This window comes from Oxyura jamaicensis, chromosome Z, assembly GCF_011077185.1.
Source record: "Oxyura jamaicensis isolate SHBP4307 breed ruddy duck chromosome Z, BPBGC_Ojam_1.0, whole genome shotgun sequence".
NCBI classification, from domain to species: Eukaryota; Metazoa; Chordata; class Aves; order Anseriformes; family Anatidae; genus Oxyura; species Oxyura jamaicensis.
Window position 1 is genome coordinate 18,602,839 of NC_048926.1, and position 16,273 is coordinate 18,619,111.

The 16,273-nt window shown below is 45.3% G+C and overlaps 1 protein-coding gene across 1 annotated transcript; it reads right to left on the minus strand.

Moving 5' to 3' along the window:
- Positions 1-14,589: 14,589 nt before the first annotated feature.
- MCIDAS (multiciliate differentiation and DNA synthesis associated cell cycle protein) lies at positions 14,590-15,538 on the minus strand. Its single transcript, XM_035309816.1, has 3 exons — positions 15,335-15,538; positions 15,004-15,221; positions 14,590-14,890 (listed from the first exon to the last, which is right to left on the minus strand). The coding sequence occupies exons 1-3, from the start codon at positions 15,533-15,535 to the stop codon at positions 14,590-14,592; spliced, it is 720 nt and encodes a 239-aa protein (XP_035165707.1). The 5' UTR covers positions 15,536-15,538.
- Positions 15,539-16,273: the final 735 nt, after the last annotated feature.

Below are 16,273 nucleotides of genomic sequence, written 5' to 3' on the forward strand. Positions count from 1 at the left end.
ATGTGCATCAGGGATGCATATTGAGAAAAAGTGATGATTACTGTCATTATCAGATGTTTTAAACTAAACTGAATAAAAAATAAAAAAATAAAAATCTACAGGGAAGTGTATTTACAAGCCTTTAAAAAGGTCTTTGTTTTGAAACATGAGCACTTACTGTTTATATTTAAGGTGCAACTTTATCTTCAGTGAAGGTTAATATACCACCATTGTGAAAAGGAGATGAGTGGTGAGCTTCTATTCCATGATGGTCAGCTGTACCCTCTAAGGAACTGTCTGAGGACTCACTAGATTGGATCATAAACTCCAAATTGACTGTGAACTACAAATGAGCTGTGAAGTAAGCAGTTCCGTGAAAGTCAGATAAGTTGATTGAAGCAATTCTCCATCCAAAACTGGTTTTATTTTGTTAGCAAGAGAAATATTCCTGAAATTCTGTCACATCTCTATGCCACTTCCCATGGAGAAAAGTCTCCAGTTTCCATTCAAGAAAACAGTGTTCATTGAGTCAGAGTATATTTTAAGCTAAGTTTTCACATTGCAATATATTTCACTGTTTTTGTTGTTGTCGTTCAATTGTTTGCTTGTTTGTTTGCTTACTTTTTTTGTTTTGGTTGGCTGGTTGGGTACTACACTCTTTGAAAGGAGGTCAGTAGTTACAGTTAGGTCAGTAGTTACAATTACAGATAATATCACTCACTGTCAAGATACTGACCTTACCTTATTATAGATGTTCATCTGTTTTAGCTCTTCCAGCTTTCTAAGCTTCTGAAACCCTTTCTTGATATTCAAGGTGTGGTTATAGGTAAAATCATCTCTTTCTACCCACAATGTATGAAATTATCTTCCTTACACAGTAGATACAAGTCCATTCTGGATTATTTCAGAGGGCCTGGTGTTCTCCAGTTCTGCAAAGACCTTGGTGCTGCTGGATTCCTGAGCCCGCTCAAAGAGCCTCTGAGATAAAGGAGGTGTTGTCTGAATTTCACCAGGAGAAACAAACCAGATAGCAGAAGAAAAGAGACGAACACAATACTGATGTATGTACAAATGGAGCTATACTGGGGGCTATCAGACCAGACAAGATGATATAAATGGTGGAAAATATTTATCAACAAATATACCTGTAGCTGCATGTATTTCTAGTAACACCTTTCACACAAGCAACCTACTGTAAGAGGTTCATCTATTTTTAGCCTCATCTCTTCCTTTCTTCTTCAGTTTCTTGAAATGTACTTGTTCTGCACTGCATGCCCCTGGATATCCTGGAGCACATGCTGCCCATTATTGTGGTATGTGATAGCTCTACTTAGAGTTCTGAAAAATCCTTTACAGACTTGCCGGTTACATACCTCTTACCAGCTGTGCAGTCATTTGTAGAAAACCAAATGATTGCAAAAGAAAATGATAGGATTTTCCTAAGAGAAGAAACAACTGATTCAGGGCTTTTAGAAAGCCAAGCCCTGGTGCATCATAGGTTGGATAGTGCTTTTGTATTCTATGATTGTTTACCTCTCACTACACAAAAGGATACTAAATGTCCCAAGGATGTAAACAACAAATTGAAATGTGTTAGAAAACCTCCTTTATCTATTTATTTCCACCTGAGATTCATCTGATTTGTGGAATGACAAAAACTTCTTTGTTGCTATACAGAGAAGACTATTTGTCCTATTAGAGCATAACAGTATAGACCAGCTTCAAGGGAAAACTTGTCAAGTCATGTAATGTTTTGAGGCATGCAGCATTGGTCTATATTAATAAACAGTCCTATGAGTTCTTCTCAGGATTCATTTAAAGTTAGAAGCACCAATACTTGAAGCAGAGAACTGATCTGCTGATTCTGAGCAAGGGTGATATTTTTCTGTGAATGTTATAATTCCTTTTATTGCACCCTTCATGACCGATATACAACAATAAAGTACTGAAATGAAAATCAACCCAAGAGGTGTGTCCATGCACTGTTCCCTGTCCATCAGACACGTGCTCTTCTACCCCTTACACCGCCTGACCCGGGATGCTGCTGGGAGGTCCTGCCAGTGCCGAACGACCACACACTGACACATCTGAACAACTACAGACCACTCCAGCCAGTACCAAACAACCCCACTGACACATCCGAACAGCTACAGACTGCTCCTGCCAGCACAGAGCACAGGCGCGGCCAGAGCTTGAATTTCTGCCCTGCACTCAGTACACACAGGGCCACACACTTGGATCGGTGATCTGGTACACAGGGACAGAGGGAGAAAGAGGAGCACCTCACAGGAGATAAAAGGCCAAGAAATTCTCCATGCTAAGCTGCCTGAGGAGTGCATTAAGCGCAGGGGGGGCTAACCCAGCATTGTAGCCTTGAAACAGCCACCTCTTAATAAATAAGCTCATAAGAGGAAGATCCAGGACCCTTCCTGAGGTCTCTTCCAGTTGTTCCTTGAAAAGGTTGAGAAAGACTTGCTGTTTCTTGTTTTAGCACACCCAGGTTGTTGCTGCTTTCCACTACCTACATTTTATACAATGGCCTCCTGGTTAAAGCAATTCCCACAAGAAAATGGGGAGATTTAGGTCCTGCACCCTAAACTGCGGCTAAGAGATGCCTCAGACCCCGTTGCCCTGACGAGTGTCTAACCTAGCTTGTGGGGGCTGGTTCCTGCTGCAGGAATGTGGGATTTCTTCCTGTCCCTGGGAACATAATTGCTGCTTAGTTAATTTTACCAAAACTAACTAGACAAATAGAGAAACTACAACCCTGTGCAACCCTGATGCTTTGACTCTGGTTGTTAGTTCTGTGGTTATGTTTAGGAGCATGGATCTCTGTGGTCTGACCTCTTTACTGGTGGATCTGTGAAAGCAGGATTGCTGGCCCTCAGCTGCCAAATGGTCTTTCATGAAGCAGTTTCATCAATTTACTATCACCTGCAACCCTCTGCAGAGGCACTGTATCTACCATGGTGGTTGCCTCTTGACACACTGTTGGGTTCTAGCAGCTCTTTCTTTAATTCTTGCTCATTAGACCCACCGATTCTTCAGAACATGCTTTCTCAAAATGGAACTCCTGTTGTCCTGAGCAGATTTTTTTCGGCTTTGTGCCTGCTCCCCTCTTTGTTTTAATTTTCTCAGCAAGTTCTCTCTTTCCAGCCTGGATGATTTACCCTCTGATTGATTGCAGTCTGAAAATAGTCCATTGTGTAATCGGAAAGTCCCATTATTAACGAATATTTGGTAAATGTGGTATAGTCTGGCTGTTTGCAATATTCTCTCCTGGCATAAATTGGTTATGAGCTGGAACAAAATCTATTTACAACAGTTCAGAGCTGTGCTTTCTGCACTAACATTTCACAACTTTATAAGGTTTTGTGGTCATCCTGAATGAGACCAAAAAAAAAAAAAAAAAAAGTATCATTGAAATACAAATACAGCTCATAGGTTTAGATAATTAGATACCTGCAAATTTGATTCTTGTATAATTCGTTTGGTATCAAAAGCCATTGAAACAGATTCCATGGAGGCAAATAAACTGGCTGGTGCCTGTAGAAAGTGTGTGCATCCCTTTCAACCCAGCTGAAGGACCTGAACTTCTTCAGGAGGAATCTCCAAAGGTATCCCCATAACAATCTGGACTGCTTTCTCTGATGGGTAGTCCCTAACTCCTCCCATGCCACTTCACAAACATCCAGAAAGAGAGAAATCCTGTGAGCGTTAAGTATCAACGTCTGTAGCAGCAGCAGAAGTAGCTTCCAGCCATGCATTTGTGCAAAGATGGTGATCAGATGTATGGCAGTGTTTCCATACTGAGTTTGACATAGTTTTATGTCAAATTAGGAGTTCCTAGTCTAGGACAGAGCTGCACAGGAACCCTGGGGAGTTTTATGAAAGAAGATTGTCCTCCAGAGAAAAAAATATATATATACATATTTATATATATATATATATATATATATAAATAAAATAAAATAAAATAAAATAAAATAAAATAAAATAAAATAAAATAAAAATTGAACACAGTGCTAAAGCCACCATCTCTATTATTATCTGATGCCCTCTTCAGAGACATGAGCAGAGATTATCACATCTAAGCGCAGGCAATTTCTTTAGAAATATGTGGTGTGCAGTAGTCTTCTAAAGCAGCAAATAAAGTTACTGCCTCTATGTATAATAATGAAAATGTGATTTTGTATTACCTACTGGTTGCCTTCTTATTTGTCCCTAACTTTTGCCTTCAACTTTTTTGCCTTGGCTGTAAATACTGCAGCTATATTTTTTGCTTATTGTGTGTCATCTCTCTCTGCTGCTTATTGTTCTATGTGTTCAGTGTTTTCTCACTGGAAAATCTTGACTGTGAGCATTAAAAAGCAGTGTAAATCCCTCAGTACTCTTCTTCACGTACTGTTTTGTTTCTGTCTTGATGTCCACGTAAGAACTTCTGCTTGTGGCCATAATCACTTCTAAATCTAGACCAAGTGTATTTACTGCAATGTAAACATAATTGACAAACATTCATTATCTTGAAATGATGATCCACTTGCTACTTTGCACTGTACTGAATGCTAGTAAAATGCCCCCTTTGTTACACAGGTATGTTTGCTTTGCCATAAAGCATACTTGGAAGTGTTTCATTTAAACGAAGTGATTTGATTAGCAAATTGATTGGGGCAATTTTCAAAAGCATCTGACACCCCTAATATTCCTCTGACTCATTGACTCTTCCCATGTGTTGCTTAAGACTTGGAAGAAGAAGTATCCCATGACACAGAAAGCCTTACTGGTGGATCTGGAAGAAGAACACAGGCAACGCCAAAGATGACAACAGAGTTCAGCTTTTTTACAACCATAGCTCCTTCTGTAATAGCAGATAGGTGTATACAAAATGTCAGGTAACAAAGACCACTTTCATTGCCTCCACCAATTCATGGAGACTTGTTTAGTCAGTAAAACTGAAGAGAACAGCCTGGTATACTTGACAAGTTCATACCTTCCCACCTGTGTAGCCTGATTCAAAGGCCACAGAAGGGAGTGACAGTCCCATTTATTTCTTGAAGGGGCTGTGGCAACTATGAACAAGCCAGGAAAAATATTAAAGGACATTCAAAGAGATTCAACAGGACCATGGGGATTTCCAAGTAGATACCTTAGTAACTAATGAGGAAACAAACAATTGGGACATTAATTATTTCATAATGCTCAGACTTCAGATGCTGAATGTGTGCTAAAGTGAGTTAAACAATTTGTGTAGCAGATGAGAACTTGCTTGTTTGCCTTTTGGGAAATTGGGAAAAGCCCTTCTAAATCTTCACATCTTTAGTTCTTCTAACCCAGTTGTTTGTTAAACCTTTCTGTGAGAGGTTGGTTGGGATCGGTGCTCTTTGCACTGATGGCTTAGAGAGGAAATAGTACAAAAACAACATGATAAGGAAAAAGTTCACACATAATACAGTTAGTTGCATTAATGTCAGTTTTTTCTCCTTTAAATACCTAGCCATGAAGTTCTGTGAGTTTTCTGCCACCAAACAGAGCATACAAATGAGCCAAAATGATGGACACTTTAAAAAAGTGCCTTTGGGCAGGGACTCTGAACTTATAGAGCATGCGGCACAACAGGACTCTGCTTTTGTAGCACAGGGTACTTTTGACTCAAGGCAAGTAGGCAAGCACTCTTTTAAAAGGGAGGAAAATGGGGAAGAATAAATACATTACTGAGATTTTTTTGGTTTCACTTAAAATGAACAGACATATAAACAGACCAGTAGTAACACTGTTTCATGTATTTTGCAGCTGGTGACTTGATGAACCAAATTAAAACTTAGCTCCTGGTGCTGTGTTCACATAATTCGATGTAAGTAAAGCTGCATCTCTCTGTCTAAGCCACAGCACAGCTAACCACCATCCATCATAAACTAGGAGGTCTCAGAAATGACAATTATGCTCCTATCCTCTCCCCTCTTGTTGAGAAGAGACAAGTTTGCATCCTTTATCTTCACCAGAGCACAGGTTGCCAGCTTGCAAGTCTGAGCAAAGGGAGAGCGGCCACACTCAGGGAATACTTGCTCTTTTTCGTTTACCACTTAAACATAGGGTCCAGTTTGCCTCCACTGATGATTTTGTCCTCATGGATCCTCGATCAGTGGGCTGACAGTTTCCTTGCTCCACTAGAAAGCAGTTTTCAAGGGAAACTATGACTGCAGACAGAGAAACATGTAATGGGTAGTAAAGACTATTTCTAACTCAGGAAAGACTGCATGTTCAATGGAAATCCTGTGCAGAGAGGTGCACTAGGAGAATTGTTGGTGGGGTTTTTTTGCTCAAACTGAATCATTTCCAAAATCACAGTAAATGAATCTGAAATTACAAAGGCAGATAGCGGGTGTGCAGTGAGGGGCAGTGGTTTGTGGTTTCTTGCTTTGTTTTGTTCTTCCAAACCCAAAACAAGCACATTGGATTTTCAAGAGCATCTTGTAATCTGGTAGATCACAGGGCTGTAATCCAGCCTAAGGTAAGAAAAGAAGCAATGTACATGGATAGCGCTGTGATTCGCCCATTCTTCTAACATCTTAGAAGTTTCATATTTTACATTTTACAAAAATTTTGATGGCACAAATCCAAACAGAACAGAGAGCCCTTCTACATTTGAATCATCTTTCTTTGCATTTTTGAAGTGCTTAGGTTTCATCCAGGAAGAAAATCATATACAGGTGAGATGAACTTAGTTTATCTATTAACACCACACATGCTTAGCTGCAATTCAAGCCTTCTAACTTTTAATGAGTCCCTTGTTGGACTGTGTTCAAATGCCTTCACAGGATCCCAGAGTCAATGTCGAAACTGCTGACTGAAAATAGTGTAACAATAAACTGAGGTGTGTCTTTGGTACAATAAACAGGTTAATCTGGCTAAATCTTTCATTAACATGGAAAGAGTTTGGGATTGTAACTTTTTTTTTTCTTTTTTTTTTTTCTTTTTTTTTTTTTTTGGCTTTGTTTAAACAGCTGTATACTGTTAGCAAATTGTAAAGAATATTTTTGTACTGAGATTTAATTTTGACATGGTAGATATCCTTTCTTACAGTAAAAAAATAAATAATAATAATAATAATAATAAATCTCCTTACATAACCGTAATGATTATTAATATATCCTAAAAAATGTTTGACCACTTGAAACTACAGCTCAGTCATCTATTGTAGACACTCAAAGGATTATTGACAGTAGCGTAAATTGAAGAGCTTTCTTTCTCAGCTCCACCTCAAATAATAGAAGGTGAATCAGAGAGAATAAATTTGCTAGTTCATGCTGTATTTGTTGCCAGGATTGTAGACAATGGAACATTTGCAAAAAAATATTCCCAAAGTAGCTACGATTCAGAGTTTAATTGTTTGAATAACATCCAGTGGTAAGTAACCCAGGGAACAACAGTATTTCATAGCACCTGTTAAACAGATAAGTATAAATAATCATAATTCTACTTCTGGCCATCAAAAAAAAAAAAAAAAAAAAAAAAAGTTTTTGGCCAGCTTTTTGCTGATGAAGTATTCATAAATTCAGCCCTTTTTTCTGTCATGGTTGTGTAAGAGTTCACACAAAAGCAACAAAGGCAGCAGCACAGTGTTTATAAATGTTTTCCACAGGTCACGGTTATTCTTATAGGTGTTGATTTTGGCCTTAACCCAGAACCCCAAAATGAGGCACAAAAACATTTAATTTTGAGGATGTAGAATCCATTGCTGACAGGGAATTCTACTTACAGCAAATATATAAGGTAAAACAAATACCTAGCTGCAGATCTTGATTCCATCTGCTCTGAGATTTATTCACATTTAAATGGGATTTTTCTGTGATATGTGAAGAAGCGGACATGCTGTTCTACTTGGTCTTTTCAAAAGGTAGCACAGTACTTCAGGGTCTAAAGCAAGCATTATAATCATCCACTGCTTCAGTTTAAATGCCATACATACTGAAAATAATAGAAAGCTTTACTGTTCATAGATATTCCACTCATTTTTTGTTTCCATCTTTGCTTTACTTCTTCCATCAGCTGACCCCACCACCATGCTAGGGCTGTGGCAGGAGGGTGCAGGAGCTGAATGTGGGGTTGCAGCATCTGAACATGGGGTTACGGTGTCTGACACAACTTTTCTGGTGCTAGCCCATGTCCTGGTGGAAGAGCAAGGTGAGATGGGATGACTGGAGAGGCAGAGATGGCTCAGGGAGACTACTCGTTAGCTCACGGGGACTAAAGGCCTAGAAAGAAAGGGAGAAACTTTGCCACAACAGATGGCAAGCAAAATACATTAGAAATTCTTCTAGTAGCACTGTCAACTCACCTGCCTGGTATCGTGCATTCAGAAAATGCTTTTACAGGGTTCCTCTCTGGTGCTGTGCTGCCACGCTTCTGCCCCAGCCCTTGGGGAGATGACAGCCCTCGAGGGGCCCCTGGGTTCCTGCAGTAGCTGTGTCTGTTCCTCAGCTCACCGCAGGTCAATTTCCACTCCAGCTTCAACATTTTCTTCTCTGGCTATGGCTAATCCACATCACCACCCCACCACTCCCCATTTCCATCCCAGAGATATTTCAGACCTCACAGAGAGGAAGCAGGGAGAAAAAAATATCAATTTATGTGAGAATTGCTAGTGGGGTTCCACACTTGCAAGTGTGTTTGGGCTCCGTTTCTGCTGGCACTGCCCATTGGGATGGATGGTGGACTTCAGCAACCCCTGCTCATAGCTGATGGGCAGAGCTCCAGGAGGTGATCCAACTCTACTCCTTCCCCGTCACAGAGCCCTGAAACTCAGAAGTGAGCACAGATTTCCACAAAATGTTCTTAAAAACATGTGTTAGATATACCCTTGATAGAACAGAAACTAGGCTGGGTCAAGTGCCTGCTAGCTTGCTCCTCTGCCCTTAGTTTTGGGTAATCGTCCTCTACCGCATTACATCATACTTCTCAAGGGAAAAAAAGCACAAAAATAAAATAAATAATAATAATAATAATAATAATAATAAAAGCAGTGGGGTCAGGAAGGGGGACCTGTTCCTTAAGACAGCTTATTCATAAAGTCTTCTGCTACTCCTTCTGTTTTCTCATCCACATATATTAATGCCTGGTGAAGCTAAACTGGAAGGCTAGTGGAGTCCAAGAGGAGGTTCCAGCTCTCCAGCCTTTGTGAACCCTTTTACATTCCTCCACCTCCCAACTGCCAAGGGTACTTCTTTACACAAAAACTGAATTCAGATGGACTTCTCCCAGAAGCCACATTTTCTACAAAGCCATCCAAAGCTACTTCAAATTGGATTATTAACTATCTTCCCCAAAAATATAGTAATACTGCTGAAGAAACAAAATTAAATAGTCCAGACATTTTATCAATAATATTTAAGGTAGGCCTGAGATCCAGTTGTACAGCATAAACCATAGGGAAAAAAAAAATCCCCTTTTACAAAAAATGAGTATTGATACACAAGTTGCCTACTTTCTTTAAAAAACAGGGTTTATTATTCACAACTCTATGAACTCAAAAGTCACTGCTAAACAATTTGGAATATTTAAAAAAAAAAAAAATCCTTACAAATACCTTTATTTTTTACCAGAGAAAGTAACATAATCGTAAACATAAACACCTTTTTCTAGAAGAGTTTGATGATTTGAAATACATTGCTAATATGCAGATGCTGACCAACTTCTAAAGCTTTCTCACCAAAACTATTTGCTACAAAACCTCCAATGTGTTTTGCAACATGCTTCCTTTCCCCCTTTTCTTCATCACCTCCCCTCCTTACCTCTCTCTCCGATGCAGGTCAGCTAGTGTACTCACAGAGACAGAAGAGGCAGTTTCTGGTTATGAAGACAGACCTGGGCAGGCTGCAGGAGGTCAGGATTCTAGCTCTTATATTGCCATAGGTAGATGCATTGACCTATACCAAATGATGCTACACCTCTGTGCCTCAGTTTCCCACCTGTAGCCGGGGTGTGAGATGGATCCCTTACATCACTCCTACTTGTCTGAAACCAGAGAGCCTCCAGGCTGTTACCTTCTGTGGGCAGAGGGTCCTTCAAAAAAGGAATGGCCATCCCATTTGATTAAAGTAGAAAATTGTCTCTAGCAGGTCTCCATCTACCCTTCCTCAGCACTATCATAAATGGGAACTCATCCAATGTCTGGGACAACTTGGGTGTCGGGGCAAATCCCCAAGCTTTAGGCGTTCGTGCTGCAAAGCACTGAGAAAAGGGCTGCTGCACAGTGCTAACCAGCTCTGCTCATCACTGCTAACAGGCTTACAAGAGGGAATGTTTCTGCTGTTCAAGAGAGAGGATTGTTAATATCATTTAGTCACAGTAAATGCCTTCAAAGAGAATCAGCCTGAAGATTTCCAGCTGCCCTGTTTCAGCAAGCTACCCACGCAAGAGATCCTGAGGCTTTACCAAGAGCGATCACCATGCATGAATAAATCTGAAGACACTTCTTGAATTTATTTTCATAGTGTTTCCTTGAAAAGTATAAAGTAAATATTGAAAATAGTCACTTGCTATCAAAGTTTGAACAGGTGCTGGATGTGAAGTAGACTTTAAGACTGCTTCTGAAACACCTATGAAACAGCTGTGCCAAAGCAAACCACAGCCTCTTTTGACCTCACTAGCCTTAGTTGTTTGTTAAGACTGTACAATGCAAAATGTAAATAATGGCCACTGACCAGAAGTTAATGTTTAGAAAAGATGAGGAGGGCTGCTGCTGTCATATAAAACAGACTGCAAAATACTTCACTTCTCCCTCAAGTTAGACATAGGTGTAACTGTCTTTACAAAAATACTCGGGAAAACAAGGTTAGAAGTGTCAGTAAAATTCAATTTCCCTGCAATCACTGTACAGAAGAGCCAAACCCAACAGCAGTGGCTCACTCCTAGTGCCATAGCACCATATGTGCCTTACGAGCTGGCCTCCACAAGACTATAAGGCCTCCACGCCACACACCACCATCCAGGAGCTGTGGAAAACCCACGGCAGTACCTGGTGAACATTTATGTGGAAGTCAGCTCCGTATGAATGATGGTTGTAGGAATATGTGTGCTTCAGAAATCATAGCCAGTCTAATTAAATGAATTGTAGAATGGTTTGGGTTGGAAGGCACCTTAAAGACCACCCAGTTCCAAACCCCTGCCATGGCCAGGGACACTTCCCACCAGACCAGGCTGCCCAAAGCCCCATCCAGCCTGGCCTTGAGGACCTCCAGAGATGGGGCATACACAGCTGCTCTGGGCAGCCTGTGCCACTGCCTCACCACTCTCTGAGTGAAGTATTTCTTCTCAGTAATGATTCTGTGTTTATGTGCAAGTTCATACCAAAGAAATTGCATTTTTATTCCAAATGAGTGGAGAGTATCTAATCTTTGTGGACAGGCTACGCTTCATCTTTAAGACACATTAAGCAATCTTAGCAACCCTCCAGCAAAGTGCTGCGCTCACATCTAGCCTTTGGGCATCACCTTTAGATGAGCAAAGAGGCAATACTGCCAACAAAAAGGGCTTTCACAAGTTATAATTATGCAAAAAGTACTATGCTTTTTCTAAATACATCCAGACAGGTCTTCTTTTCCTTTGTCATGCTGAAGAGACCTAAAACTACTGACTTATTATCCACCTATTTACTAAAAGAGAGTTCCTCTTTCTAGTATATCATTTTAATCAAGCTGTATCTAGAGATTTCGTGCCATGTTTTAATTTACTCCTAAAGATTTTTATCTAATGAAAAACCGAAATGCCCTGAACAAGGCTTACATGGACTTGTCTTGTTCTAAAGACACAGTCCTTAAAACTGTTCCTTGACACTGCCCCCAAATTAAAAGTTGTTTTCAAATTAAAAGTTCGTTCTCAAAGTATCCCTGGTGTCTGCAGCTCTGCACCACCTGCTCAGAGCCACCCATCCCCAGGTCTGGCCTCAGCAGGGCAGGGAAAGGCAGACGAAGCAGGAACAAGGCTCACAAGATATCACCATGTCTGTGTTGGCTTAAACGCATCACCGTGCTGCTGCACTCTTTCCATCCCACACGTGACTTGTCAGCGTCGCCACAAGGGTCCAACCACTCTTTAATTTTTTTTCCTAGGTAACCAAGAAGTGCCCAACGTAGGCAGGCTTCTGCTGAAGGCTGGACCAGCTCCGTTCAACCACTGCATGGACGATGCACCTCCCTGGAGAGCCTGAAGAAAGGAGAGTGAAAACAAACCCCATGTCAGCGTGCCATTCAGTGCACCACACATGCATTCAGTGCCCTTGCCCCATGCATTGTGGCACATATCCTGCCCCATGCACTAAAGCTAGATCTGCTTGGGCATGAGGTTTCCTAGCCATACGCGAATCTACACCCAGTGGTGGTGGCCTCCCAGCTTCTCCAGGGAACAGTGGCAAGCATGCGGGAAGGGGCCGAACTCCGTCCCCTCTGCTGCCACCAGCTCCCACCTGATGGGAAGGCAGAGCTCAGTCGTTGTGGAGCTGCTTTAACCCGTGCGAGGTTCGGACACTTCTTATTGGAGTTCCTGTATGGGAGCGGATGGGTAGGTGTGAGTGTAAAATAACACCTTGGTAGTTTAAAGGAAAAGTTTGTATTTTAACACAAATACGTTATGGTGTTACACGCCAGGTGGTGTTACATACCAAATACCTCCTCCCTTTCCCGTTATTTGTCTGTATCTGATGACACTCCTCTGGGTCTCAGCGAGAAGCAACTTGGCCTCGTTAGCCAATTATCAGCCTGTCTGACTACCAAGGATGAAGAGAAAACCAACCAAATGAAACCTTTGATCATTTTCTATTACTAATCAGAACTAATCCAGAATATCTTTAATGTGGAAGCACTACAGTAAAAGTAACCAGCAGAAACTTTTTAACAGGTTAACTGCAGTAATAAGCAAGTAATCATGTCCCTGTAATTCTCCAAAGATGAAGTAGCAGCAAGAACAATGCTAGTGATGATCAAACAGTGATTATTTTTGCATCCTACTAGAATTGTGCTGTCCCCATGTGTCACTATTTCTGAAGAATTAATGCACTTACAAGAATTACAAAGTTGTTTGCACTACACATGTTGAGGTTAACTTCCTAAGACACGTGAAGAGCTGAACATATCCAGACAAGCTGCCTTATGTTATCAGTTTAGTCCCTGATCTTGAGTGCAGCCTGGTGCAGGTTTTGCCTCCCCTGTCTGCTGCTTTCACACAGCATTTCTGCCAAGGTGGCAAAGGTCTTCTCCTGCAAAATGAATGGCTCTGGATTTGTCCCAGGGGTGGGCCCTCAGCATCCCTTGCCAGCACCATCCCTGCTAGAAGGTTCCACAGCTGCAGACAGGGAGGACCACAGCTAGTGCTGGACCCCAGATGTGAAGGACCCCAGATGTGAGGGGCCAAAGATATGAAGGACCACGAGCACTCAGACCTTTGCAGTCTCCTAGGAGCCACGTACTGACACATGGTGCTGATGAGGGAGCCATTCTCCACCCTACTGCTGTCTCTGCTTGTCAGAAGCATGCACAGCACTGAGAATGGGGTCACAGCTGCCCTAGGAAAGCTCCCACTGAGGCCATGGCACGGTGCTTGCACCTTAACTGACACATACACCAGTGTGGAAATGATGGTTTGCTGTTAGTGTGCAGGGGCCTGTACAAGACTACTGGGAAGATTTCCATTGAAAAGGGAAAAGGTTGGTCTTTTCACAGATACCAGGTCTCCTTCCCAGGCAGAGCACGGTGCCTTCACTCATTTATGTGCCACAGAAGAAGACACCTCTGGCAGCATTTTGGGCATGGTGTTGGTGCTTCAGCTCTCAAGCCAGGGGGTGCAAGCGAAATGTGTCTGCTTAGAAAGCCTTTAATGTCATCCACACTTCTCTTTGCTTGAGATAACATCACTGCACTGTAACAGCAGCATGTTTCACTGTAAAATTTCCTGGTCGAGCGCATTGAGCAAAGCAAGGTTTGCACAGACGCTCAGCTCTCTGCTGGTTTTGCTCTGATGAAAGCACACATCCATACCCGGTGCAGAACACTGTGCTTGCATTGAACCAGTACAAACCAACGGCAACTTTAAGCACTATTTAATCATCACACTGAGTGCACATATACATTGACAGCAGCACACATGAATGACACACGTGCAGCTTGTAAACACTGTGGGTTAAACCCCCATGGCTGAGAGGCCGTGCTCGTTCCGACACAGGCCGCCCAGGATCCCCATTTCGCCTTGCGGTTCAAGTGTCCACTGAGAGTTTTCCTTCCCAGCTGCAGCTCGGTGAGCAAGCCGGGCAGGTTCTTGTGTGAAGGTAGCTCTGCATCCACCGTGCTTGCTAGCAGGCCACTGGTGGCGGGTCCCCAGCCGCAAAATCTCTGTCCTCCCTGACACCCAACGCTCTCAGTGCAAACGCCTGAGGATGTGCAGAGCCTTCCCCTATGCTCCCCCAGCCGGGAGAAGACCCCTCGCAATGCCTCCAGCACCGGGGATACGAAATAAAAAATAATAATAATAATAAAAATATTGTGTTTTCCTTTTTTTTAAAAAAAAAAAAAAAAAAAAAAAAAAAAAAGCGCTCGTGCGCCATCCCGGGAGGAAACGACCCGCTCACCGCGGCACCCATCGGAAGCGGTACCCTCCGGCGGCGGTGCGCAGGGTGAAGGCGTTTCCCTGCGGGAAGGCCAGCGTGCGGATGCCGCCTTCCTCCCCGAGGGCCGCCCGCAGGCTTCCGCCCCCCGGCAGTCCCCCGCCGCCGGGGCGCGGAGCGGCGCGGCCCGTGCGCAGCCCGCGGAAGGCACCGTGCAGGCGGGGCCGCTTGGCCGGGGGGCTGCCCGCCAGGCTGCGCAGCGCGGCACGGCACCGCTCCGACACGGAGCGCAGCATCGGGCCCACCCCCGCCGCCCCCTCGCTGCCGGCGGCGGGAGGAGGAGGAGGAGGAGGAAGAGAAGGAGGAGGAGCAGGAAGGGCCGCCCCGTCGGGGCACTGCGGGAGCATCAGCTTCTGCCGGGGAGGAAAAGAGACGGCGGGGCTTCGGGGGGCTGCGCCCCACCGCCGCTCCCCTGCGTGGCCCCGACGCCCCCCGCACGGCCCCGACCCCGTCCCCCGTGCCCCGCGGCGGCAGCACTCACGTCGAGGACGGCGGCCAGCTGCCGGGCCTGGCTCGCCAGCTCCTTCAGCTGCACGTTGCTCTCCCGCAGGGTCGCCAGCTCCTCCTGCCTCTGCGCCAAGGTCTCCTGCAGCTGCGAGCACAAGATGGGGACCCCCCGGTCGGGGCGCCGTGCAGCCTCCCCGTCGGGGGGCGGCGGGCAGGGAAAGGGGCGCAGGGCCCGGAGGGAAGCCCCCGCGGTCCTACCTGGCTGTTCTCCTCCAGAGCCTCGCCCAGCACCCGCTGGTGCCGCTCCGCCGTGTCCCGCCAGCACGGCTCGGGGGGCTCCGGGCACGTCGGGGGGTCCCGCGCTTCAGCCCCGCTCCCCAGCTGCGGGGCACAGGGGCCGCACGTCGCCTCCTCGCCCAGGGACAGGTCGAAGTCGGGGCAGTCCAGAGGCGGCGGCATCAGGGCGGATGCTTCCAGAGGAAAAACCCGAGGGTGTTAGGGCAGGGGAGGTGGTCCCGGTCCGCTTTGCCCCGATCCCAATGTGCCCTCCCCGTCGCCGTGTCCCCAAAGCGCTGTTGCTACACCGCGGGCGCTGAACCCGCTGGGATTTCTCTACCACCCCCACGATGACAGCCCAGGTGTGACCCCCCCCAGAAAGGGCTGGGTGAGTGTGTAGGGGATGGGCACCCAAAAAACAGATAGACCAAAAGCTGGAGGACACCGAGCGCGGCGCCCGGGCAGGGGATGAGCCCAGATGCGCGCATCCCAGATGAGTTAAAACCAGCCACTTGCCGGATATGAAATCGTCGACGGCATCTCTGAGCTCCTGAAAGTCAAACTCGGGTTCATCCCGCAACAGCAGGCCCTGGGGGACGGCGTGCGAAAGCGACGTGAGCAGGGCCGGAGCCGGTCCCGCAGCGCTCCCGCACCGACGGCTGCCCCCTCCGCGCGGCCCCGGCCCCGGGTGCCCTGCAGTGCCGTCCCCCGACCCCCGGCCCCATCTCCCCCGGCCCCGGCCCGCTGCCCCCGGCCGGGGGTTACCTGCAGCGGGGCGGCGGGGACAGCCGGAGCGACGGGGAGGACGGGGGCTTGGGCTGCCAGCTCCTGCCAGTCGCGGGTGCTGAGCGCTGGGGACAGCGAGAGACGGCGGTGAGGCCGGGCCGGGGGCCGGGGGCAGCGGGGCCGGGCCGCTGCGGG